At 33.8% G+C, this 11,664-nt stretch overlaps 1 protein-coding gene across 1 annotated transcript in view; it reads left to right on the forward strand.

The window, feature by feature from the left end:
• The window catches only part of LOC107298472 (guanine nucleotide exchange factor VAV3), a 124,194-nt gene that overhangs the window by 38,902 nt on the left and 73,628 nt on the right, over positions 1-11,664 (forward strand). The window contains exons 9-10 of the mRNA XM_015827884.1: positions 2,094-2,191; positions 8,892-8,914. Of these exons, the coding sequence (XP_015683370.1) occupies positions 2,094-2,191; positions 8,892-8,914 (121 nt within the window). The remainder of the gene's footprint in view (positions 1-2,093; positions 2,192-8,891; positions 8,915-11,664) is intronic.

Raw genomic sequence — 11,664 nt, forward strand, 5'->3', positions numbered from 1 at the left:
TTTAATTAAGATGTGTAATGAATGAATTCCTGGGATTTTGAAAAAAAATAGCAACATTCTGTAGGATAGTTAGAATTTCAGAATTTAGAAATAATATATTGGGTAACTAGTCAGTGTCATCAACTTCATTTTTTTTGTTAAAACAATTAAGGAAAAATGAAAAATTAATATGTGCTGTAGTAAGATTTTTGGTTTGATAGTTTTGAAGTTAGATTTTCATTTTGAGTTTATATATGCTTAATTAAGGGCCATGTGCTGTGCCAAATAGCAATCATACATAGATGTATATGCACATATATGAATTTATTTATCTTCCCAACAATTCTGTAGCCGAAGACCAAGTCCTAAATGAATGTAAAGTGTTATTTCCAAACTAATAATAATGAAATGGAGTCATAATTATATCTGCAATTTTCTTTTGCTAATTCTATTCCTAGAATTATACTTTTCTCATTTCAATTAAGTTAGCATTCTGATGGCATACTCATTGAATGAACCATAATCTTTAATTTTAGCTTGTATTTCTCCCAAGTCTTCCAAATACGTTATTTTTTATGGATTTCACTGCAACCAGAAAATAGGTATTATCCTGTCAAATCAATTAGAAGGTTAAGTGTCCATGAAAAGATTTTTGTCACTTAAATATAGTAGATGTTATTTAATTAATTTATTATAAAATCAACAACATGGACTCTTGAAATAAAACCTTTGAAATATTCTTCATGCTGTAAGAAGTGGGATACTCCCAAAAGTCTGAGTAAATTGTTATTGAACAATTTCTTTCCACTTCATTGTCCCTGAAAGATTAAATATATTTATACTGAATATTTATATTGAAATATGTTCTCAGATACTGAAGATAATGTGATAAATGTGATTAAATAAATGGGACGATTTTGTGCTTTTCCTTGGAAAATAGTAATAGGTCTAACACTATTATTTTTTTTTTGTAAAGTGCAATTTCTATTAGTAACATTTGTATTGTTTTCTAAGTTTATTTCTTTTAAACTCATAAATGCTGCTTTTCAAATTGACCTTACATGAAGAATTATTTTCCACTAAGGCCATTGCAAGCCGCCCCCCAAAAAGAGGGGTTATGATACAAATGCTACAAGTTATTCTTCATATACTACAAGCTTTACTTGAGATCAAAATGATTCCAGTAGTTGAATATTTTGTATTAAAAATACAGTACTAATTAAAAAAAACACTCAGCATTTAATTTAACTTAATTCTTCCTTGAGAGAAATATGACTATACCAATCTGGGATTGTGCAGGATAGCGACACTATAGCGACAACATTAAGTGGGTGTTATTAAGCATGATTCCATTTGATAGGAAGAAAAATAGTAAGTTTTGTCCATTATGATTAGACTACTTGAAAAATAGTAAGTTTTGTCCATTATGATTAGACTACTTGAAAAATGTCCTATATTTTCCTACAAAATCTATTCTGTAAAATATAAAGTCCTACAAAAATGATGTCTACAGTGTGCATACAACCCCATGAAGCAATGTATATAATATTATAAACATACATATTATACAGTTGTGTCATGCCAGAATGTAAAGGCACCAGTGCAATAGTCATGAGCTCTGAATATATAGTAGCAATAAACTCCACTAAGCGATGTGCTACATCAACAGCTTCTGCATAGTCATCACATTACAATTTATTGTGATTGCACACCTCTCTCTTGGCATTAAAAGTAACAGAGATATCATCAAGAGTCTGAGGCTGCCACTCCTAAAATCCCAGAGCTTTGTCTCAACACAAATTCCAGGATTTGATCAACACTAAAGCCATATATACTAAGGAGAAAAAAAAAGTTTTGGAATGATCACACTATCATGGATTGTTCACCTTCCAAAAATGTAAGTGCTTAAGTAACCAACATCCATTAGAGTTGTAAAAACAAACTAATGAACAAAGAACATTGCTGGTTATTGGTATTCAGGGATTTATTACTATATAAGCATCTTGAAGTATTTATGAATGCATTCTTGTAAGACACATTGAACTGCTTCATATTTTAATATTTGTTACATTATACCAAATGCCTCTTGATTTCCATGCTATTTTGTATTTCAGGGGAACATTTTATCAAGGCTATTTATGTTCAAAGTGTGGGGCTGGAGTCCACAAAGAATGTTTGGGAAGACTCGACAACTGCAGGGTTAATTTAGTTGGTAAGTCATCTGCATTGTTTGGGATTCTATTTTAATTAGGTCATAAATTTGCCAGATTTAATTAAGACTTAATTTCCCTTAAGTTGTGTTCATTGTATTTTTGTGTTAATATATTTATAAATATAGCTATAATTGCTTTTTGGGAATCAGTACCTTTTGCAATTTACTGTGAAGTAAAAGAGCTGTAAGAACCACTGGAATACTGTAAGGAGCTTTCAAGAGTCATATAATTAGATCTAGGCATCTGATAGAACTTCTTATACTTCTCAAATTACAGCTCCTCATTTCTTGATCTTCTATCCCTTGCTATAAAGCAGTAATACTGAAGAATTTTTGTAGAGGATCATGGTTGCTTAGAGGAATTTATAAATTGGAGAAGGCAACCAGTAATTATAGCTTATAGTTATCATCATAGAGGCAGGTTGGTCTACTGGCTAAGGCAGGGGTCTTCAAACTTGGCCCGTTTATGACTTGTGGACTTCAGCTCCCAGAATTCACAGCCAGGCTGTGAATTCTGGGAGTTGAAGTCTACAAGTCATAAAAGGGCCACGTTTGAAGACCCCTGGGCTAAGGCATCAGGCCAGAAAGCAGGAGACCATGAGTTCTGGTCCCAGCTTGGTGACTTTGGGCCAGTCATAGACTCTCAGCTCAGCCCACCTCACAGGGTTGTTGTTGTAGAGAAATTGGAAGAGGAAGGTGTGTTGATTATGTTCACTTCCATGAGTTATGTATAAAAATAAAGGCAGGATACAAATAAATAAATAGTCACCTACTTCTAAAACACTTGATAGTAGTTTCTAGACATGACAGTGGAAGAGGCAGAGAGCAATTATATCTTTTATGCCTTTCTTTAATCTTCTCAAAAGCATCTGCTTGTCTATTAAAGGAACATAAATGCTGGTTTAGATACTCCACTGTTCACAACCTTATGTGGCGAATATTTGGAATTTTGAGCAAGCTAAATAAAAAATCGGTTTGTACTGGCGAATCTAAAAAGTGTTTCGGGGACGTCGTCCATATGTTTGATTATCTAGTTGAACAGAGGACAAGTATTAAACTAGTAAATTTATCCCGTCAAAAGATTTAAATCTTTTAGTCCAGTCTTCAAAATTTATTTAACCTCTTCTTGTAGGACGTAGAAACTACAACATTATACTATATTTATTCATTAATCCATGAAGTTGTCTGCATGTGATCTTTGCCTCCAGCAGTTGAATAGAAATCGTTTAATTATTTCATCCATGATATGACTTCAGAGAAAATCTGAAAACTTTTGTGACCATTTGGTGAGGCAAATCACAGGACTGTACATTTTAATGTTGTGTAAGGTAAGAAAGGATAAGTGTTAGGAGTGTGCAAAATCTTTCCCAAAATGACAGGTTTTATACCAGTCTGCTTTCTGCATAACTATTTGAGAAAAGGGAGCTATGTCATGCTTCCATAGCTGATCATCCTGTTTGGTAATTGGTTAAGAATACTGAATTATTTTCCAGACTTGTATTGCTGTCTTGCAGAAAATTTAGCAAGCAGCCAGATATTTGCATTTTAGTATTTTAAAATAATTGGTTAATGCTCAAAATATAACTCAGAGATAGTGAAATGCTACAGATATTCTGGTGATGAGACTGAACTAGTCCCCCCTTATTCTCTGCACTTCCTTTCCCCAAACAAAGTAATGCTTTTTAGATGAGTCGAGTGCAGGATCCAGAGTTTGCCAGCTAGCATGGCCACTGCTGAGAATTCTGGGAGTTGAAGTCCACACCTCTGGAGAGTGCTAGAGTCAGCTGTCCTAACATCATCATCATCAGTTGTGGGTGCTCCATCACTGGATGTTTTTAAGAAGAGATTGGACAGCCATTTGTCCAGAATGATATGGGGTCTCCTGTTTGTGCAGGGGTTGGACTAGAAGACCTCCAAGGTCCCTTCCAACTCTGTTATTCTAGTAATTGATATGAAAGGAAGTTGCAAGCTTGCTGTGATTCATGTTTCTCTGCCAAACCTTTAGATGGTGAAAAAGTCTACTAATAATCTAGAAGAAGTATACTATTGTCTAAAGCAGTGTTTCTCAACCTTGACAATTTTAAGGCATGTGGACTTCAACTCCCAGAATTCCACAGCCAGCAATGCTGGCTGTGGAATTCTGGGAATTGAAGTCCACATGCCTTAAAATTGTCAAGGTTGAGAAACACTGGTCTAAAGGACTAATAGAATTGTTTTGATTGACTGCTTATTGGTCCCTCTCCTGAAAAAAGTAACTTGACCTCCTATCAGTGATGATTATTTTATAAATATAAATGACAGAACTGCCTGCAAAGGGGAAGTTAAAAAAAATCTTAATTATCACTGTTTAATCACACCTGTGTTCTGTTTTAGCAAGATAGATTTTGGTTTCCTTCCAGAAAAACATTTATATAAGCACAGAAGTCAGCAGGTCTGAAGACTGTATAGGGTGTGACTGTGAATATTTTTTTAAGTTAATGGAATTAAAATGAATGGCAACACCTGGACACTGAGCATAGCTTAGACCTGATTGCCTAAATTCTACTTTGTTAAAATATAATCTTGTAAAGTCCTTACTATATTAGATCAATAGTAAATGGCAATTAATTTAATTGGAAATTAAATTAATTTACTATTAATTTAATAGTAATTGTGCTAAACAAAACAGGAACTAGCGGTTCTGAGGGAAAATGTTATACCAACCCCTTTGTCTTGTTTTCAAAACACTCAGCAGTTTTGATTTTTAGGGTATTATGCAAAGGTAAATTTGAATTTTTCCAGCAGACGGATGTAACTTCTCGTAATTTACTATGTGTGTGCACATATATTGCATTTAGATTTTACATATTTAGGTGTTTTTTTGTGTTTAGGTTTTACATATTTAGGTATATTTTTAAAACGGAAGTCAGCAGCTTTTTCATGTGGAACCAGACATAAAAATACAATTTGAAAAATGCTATGGATACCAAACAAAGAAAAATTAAAATAAAAAGGAATATATCCAGCATATCATTTCTTTTTAGAGTAAACAACGATATGCAAATTGCAAACATGAAATAGGGAGGTGGTAAGCAAGAGAAATTCAAAGTGTGAGATAAGAAAATAAAGAAAAGGCAACTTAATTAAATCTAACTTACACAAACTCTGTTTGCTCCATCCTTTCACACTCATGCTTCTCAAGCTTAGCAACTTTAAGATGCGTGGACTCCCAGAATTAGCTGGGAAATTCTGGTAGTTGAAGTCCACAGATCTTAAAAGTTCCAAAGGTTGGGAAACACTGTTCCACATCTTTCTATTCTTGAAAACCATCTTTGCTTCCATTGTGTCCCTATGTCAGTTCAGTGTCTTTTGTTCTTTAAAGCAGGGGTCCCCAACCTTGGCCACTTTATGACTTGTGGACTTCAACTCCCAGAATTCCTCAGCCAGCATGGCTGGCTGAGGAATTCTGGTGGTTGAAATCCACAAGTCATAAAGTGGCCAAGGTTGGGGATCCCTGCTTTAAAGAGTCTGTTTTTCAGGATCCTAAGAACTCTATTTGACCATTAATTTGTTAGTCTTCACATCCTCGCTCTTTAACTCTGTGAGACCAAGCCAAGATACTCAGAACCTCACTCTCAACATAATGACAGCCTCATTTGTTTTGCATCCTTTCCTTCTTGATCCTATGTTGTCTTGTTTTACCACATGCCCTTTAGTTTCCCAGCATTCAGTTTATTTTTATATTTCTCCTGATATACCCCTAATTCTCACTTCTGTATAATAAAAGGAGCAAAAGCATATAAAGCCACTTTGACTTCTTTTGACGAACATTCATTTCTCATAACAGACTACAGATAGTCCTTCACTTATGATCATAATGGAACCTGCCCATCATAGCTGTAATTTGTAATAGTCGTAAAAGAAATCAGTCATGTGACCAACTCAGTTTCAAGTCCTTTTCAGTGAATGCTGTGGTTGTTAAATTCAGTCTTGTGACCATGCCACCCTCCCCCGACTATCAGAACTTTGAATCTGGGTCATTAGTAATCCCAAGGTAGTCCATTGTAACTTTGAATGGTTGCTAAGTGACTACCTGTACTAACTTCCCATTATCAGCATTTGTATGAATTCACCTTTCTCCCTCTATTTCCCTGTCTTTATAAAACAAAGTACATAAATTCATCCACTTGCTCTAGTTTTTCCATCTACTTATGCATAATATGTGCACTCCAGTTTGCCAAGGTCTTTGTAAGATGCAATGAGGCTTGTGGATCTGGAAACGAACATATTATGTTAGCAACCATTTACTGACAATCAGTTTGATTCTCAGCAGCATGGGAAAAACCCACTTAGAAATAAAAAAACATGCAAGACTGTTCACTTCCCAAGTTTGATTCTCATATCTTTCTAATCAGAGTATCTCTCTTTGACTATAAATTAATTACATCCAAAATTTTTTAAGAAAGTGATGTCTGTGTGAACCTTGTGTCCATATAGGCTGCATTATGGCTGTGAGCTTGATTGAAATCTTTTGACTCCTAGACGCTCACCTCATCAGCTTATTGCAGACAATTTTTATAATCTGCTCATGAGGAGTAGCTGTCTGGAGTGCAAATGGGCGATCCCACAATCTCACCTTTATCTGGAAAGATTGTGCTAACTAGAATTCACTGCCTGGCTGCTGATCTGTGCCTTTTAATGCCATCCCAACTGCTTCAGGGACATGTAGTCTGCCATAAGTCTTTACTAGAGGCCCTACTGCCTTTCTAACTATTGACATCAAACATTTCAACTGTTTGTGGAGTGGTCTATAGCCAATCTGAGTACAATTGTTTCTGTAATATATATGTACAGCATAGAACTGTTTAGTACTGCATAATATATATTAGACTGTATGTATATTTTAATTCTATAGATATATATATTTTGTTTCATTGACTTGTATTCATAAGAAGATACTGCAGTGAATTTTGTCACATGAAATTCTCTTATTATGATCTTCCTGTAAACAATAAGACCCATTTTTCACACATTAGGGTGGGATGCACCAGCAAGACATTTTGCATAATAGTCTATTTGGGGTTGGTTTTTCAGTTGTGCAGTGGAGAGGAGAAATTCCTGGATAACTGCCTAAAAATAAACAATCCTAACATGTGCATTACAACATCTCTCTTGCCAAATTAGGAGAATCATTTTTCTTTTCATGAGAAGCTATTCAAATAAAATAGAGGGCAAGTCTGCTCATGTCTTGAATTGTATGTAACTTTGAGTGCATATTAAAATGTTCTAATTTGAAATTCGTTGCTCATAAGCCATTTTATGATGCATATATAATTCATCTCTCTCTTGTTTTTGCCCTTATTCTTAAGGTATATGCCTTCTTGTGAAGTAAACCAGTTTTACCATAGTATAATAGTGCTACTGTTTTCTAAAAAAGGAGAGAGCTAGGCACCATTTCATGATTTTTTAAGAGCCTGATTATTTTTATTTGTTAATATTAATTATGATTGTTTGCATTTTGATTTTGTAAGAAATATTTGCAAATGTGAACTTTATATTTTGCTTTGTGGTTCCTCCACCTTTTTAATATTGCATTTCAGAATATATTCATGCAGAACACTGCCTGCTTTGTTTTTTAAAAAAAATCTGCAATATTTTAATTCCAGTAGCTTCCTTTTGATTATCTGTCTATCCACGTAGCTATCAACAGTGACTAGTTCATACATACATATCTATCACATGATTTCCCATCATTCATTGATTCAAAAATTGATGATTCAAAATGAATGTAGTGAACTGGCTCAGATTAAAACAAATAGTGGCTAGGATATAAAAAGCCTTTCTGGATCAGAATTATGACTGGAGGATCTCTGCAATAACTTAAATCTCCTTTATCCCCCATACCAAATCAGGATTCCATTAGAGGAAAACTATAATTTGAGAAGTCAAAGTCACCCTCCCCTTGAATGTTCAAAGCTCATTCAGCTGATTTTTGGATCTAGATTGCTGTTTTTGAAGTTAAAAGAAGAAATATGAAAATTCTTGTTTATAGGACAAGTTTCGTAATGTCTAATTCACATGTGCCAATCTCTTCTTGAATTTACTGTCTAAGTGACTGTCATATATGTATAGATCAGTCCAAAGCTCTTTCAATATTTGGGCTAAGACAGGCTAGGATTCGGTATGCTTCATCTATCAGAGAAATATACACAAAATATATGCACATTGTGTAATGAAAAAGCTCCATACAAGGCTTACATCAATTTAATGTAATAATAATACTACACATGTAATAATATATTCTGGGTGTAGTTTTTTGGAGAGAAGAAACTGCAATTGCTCTATGCTGAAGTCTGGATTCAAATCACTGTATACTTTTAAAACTGGAAAATGTTCATCTCTATAAGTTTCTGCAGACTTCAGAGTGTTTCCAGAGATTTTAGGCAATCTGTTGGTTCAGAAAGCTATGTGTCATGGAGTTAAGCATAAACCCAACACTTTTTTTTATAGCTGTTCAGTGCTGCCTGAGTTGAGCCAATAAAAGTAAACACAGTTGCAAAATAACTAGCTGAGCCTCAGGGTTGCTGGAGCATAAAACAGGTTATCAGCTAGCAAAACAAAGTAGTTCTGTGTATTCTCACTGTATCCCTGAGCTAGGGATTACTGTTGTACAGTGTGAACGTTCTGCCACTGATCATGCCAATTTTTACATTTGTTCCAGAACACGGAACCCTGAAACATGAGGTAAGTGTGCCTTTTTTTGTGATTTGATAGATTATTGGTTGTAGAAATGAACAAAATGCCTCCTTTTTTTTGTATGTGTTTTTTTAGCCCTAACAGAAGGTAAATGTCTTTTTTTTTTTTTTTTTTTTTTTTTTTTACAAAATCTGTATGATTTCTGAAGGNTTTTTTTTTTTTTTTTTTTTTTTTTTTTTACAAAATCTGTATGATTTCTGAAGGAACTTTGTGTTTGGACTCCTTGCATAATCCTAGATTAGAAAGAAAAAGGACCAAACTGTTGAAAATGAAGCACTTTAAGCATTTTAAGTAATTAAATACACAACTCTGTGGTTGAAATGAAAGAATCCTGCATGTTCTTCATCCATTTTGGACCATGCTTTAACAAGTATTGCAGGACTTGCATAATTTTCATTAAGCTTTTTCAACGTACCAGAGATTAACAGAAAATACATAGCAAAAAAACAAACAAACAAAAAACAAAAACAAAGTCTCTAAATTGACAAGTAAGGGCTAGTCCATGATGCAGCAAAAGAATTGTGTGGTGTAAATGTCCAAGATATACTTATATAGAATTTAATGAATGAGTACAATCCTCTGCTATTCTCAATTGGTGTGCAATAAAACAAGCAGCAAAATGCTGATTTTATAAAGCTGTCTAAGACTCGCTTAGCAAATATAAACATGTTGACTGAAATGATCATGGTAAGTGACATTTGTTCAACGAGAAGTTAATTTCAGAACAATGGATCGCTTGGGGAGTTTATGAAAAGCACATAGGGTGGCTATTGTTACAGTGTGTGGGGACTACAGTGTGTTAATTGTGTAGTTTCCTTCTGAATATAGCTCTAAAATATAAGAATCTGAATTAACTTGGAACAATGAAAAGACAAGCGGAACTAGATAACTTAACCATTCATTATTTTTTTAATCTTTAACATGTATAATTTTTGAAGTGTACTTCATTAACTTGTGGAAAGGACTTTGGAATTGGAATGTTAAGTCTTGGTTTCAAAATACGGATCTTTACCAAACAGTTTTTGCCTTAAAGTCTGCAGTGAAGTGGCAACTATTAAGAATTAACCATTAATCTTATGATTTGTAAAAAACAGAAAATTAATAAAATATTTATAAAAAAATTGACCATTCATCTGAGAGCAAATTAAGCTTGTTCATAGAACAATATTTTTCCCTCTTTGGGGGAAATTATTTGTTTGCTTTGCATAATATTCTCTGTGAAGCCATGTTATTCATCAGAGGAAACCACTGATGGACAAGTTCAGCATAGCTGAAATTGCACTAATGATAAAATTGCTGTACAGGTTAACACATTCTGGAGTGGGAATTATCAGAAACTGGAAAGCTTTGAGGGAGTAGCAAATTAATCATTCACCAATTATGAAGGGTAGAGAAGCCTGTGTATATTTGGCACTAGACTATGTGGTTTGCCATCTAGCCATTCAGTATTACAATTGCAAAGTGAATTTCAGGAAATGATGATATCAATGAACCTAAATTGTAACTTACTGATTCCTATTTAGAAGTAATAATTGCTTAGTAAACCGTCTCAGTCTAAGGTTAAGGGCATGAATATAAGACTACTCTGTATTTCTTGGGAAAATATATAATGTCAGATTTAAGAGTCATTCTTAGCAGGGAGAAATTGACTACAATATATTTATAGTATATGCTTGAACTTTCTTTACGACATTTCAAGCATTTGGTAAGGAAATTAAGACTGTTCATTTTTCTTTTTGTTGGAGTGTCCCAGCACCCCATATACTTCTAAGGAAGTGCCCTGGATGGTGACGTCTATGCCAAGCTCCAGAATAGCACACAGTTAATTATGTTTTAGAGAAAGTTTTGTTATTTTTTTTTAAGCAGGTCTAAAAGTTTATTTTAAAAGTGAGTAAAAAAGTGAAGGAAATTAAAGTATGCAGGGTATTTCTTTTTTTAATTCTGTCTCTAAGACAACTAAATGGAGTGACGTCTGGGCCATGAAGTTCCTGAATGAATTTTTTATGCCCAGACCTACTTGGTTTACTAGAAAAAAAAACCAAAGCCCCAACCCTTTAGTTTTAATTGAATTTGATTCACATGTATTGTTAGAAATAAAATTAAATACTAAAATTAAATGCAGTTCATCTGACTATCCAGTAGTAGAAATTAGTTTTGTTCAAAACTTGAAGTTACCTGGGAAGTGTGGAGTTGAATGAAGATAGGGTTTTAAAAGGTGTTTTGGAACATGTTTTTTCTCCCATCCAATCGATTATGAAAGATTTTTCTAATACTGTGTCTTCTCTACAACCTAACTTATGTACCATGCAAATAATAAGGGTCCCCAATTTTGGCAGACCTATAGATTTCTTAAAAATGAAAGATAAATTACTTTTATTATAACTGCATTTTTCAAAAGAACTCTATTCTTTTATGTAGTTAGGCAGACTGTTTCTCTAAATGAAAATGATAGCTTTTGAATCTCAGCTTTTAAGAGGAAGCTGTGTATGTTTTAGGAAATCAAACAGATTTTGAAAGGATCACGGTCATGCAAGTTACCTACATAGAATAATTGATACTTCCTCTATTTTTCATTTATCTTCTTCATAAAAACTATCACATACAGAGGTACGCTGTTTTTTAATATTGTTTTTTCTTCTCTAAATATTACTCTGGGCAAGATATTGCTACTTGCTCATTGTGTCTGTTCTTCCCCATAAAACCAAACATTTTTCATATATTCCTTCCAACTTCCATAC

The sequence above is a fragment of the Protobothrops mucrosquamatus genome, unplaced genomic scaffold (genome assembly GCF_001527695.2).
Source record: "Protobothrops mucrosquamatus isolate PMUCROS unplaced genomic scaffold, P.Mucros_1.0 scaffold_15, whole genome shotgun sequence".
In the NCBI taxonomy this organism is placed as follows: Eukaryota; Metazoa; Chordata; class Lepidosauria; order Squamata; family Viperidae; genus Protobothrops; species Protobothrops mucrosquamatus.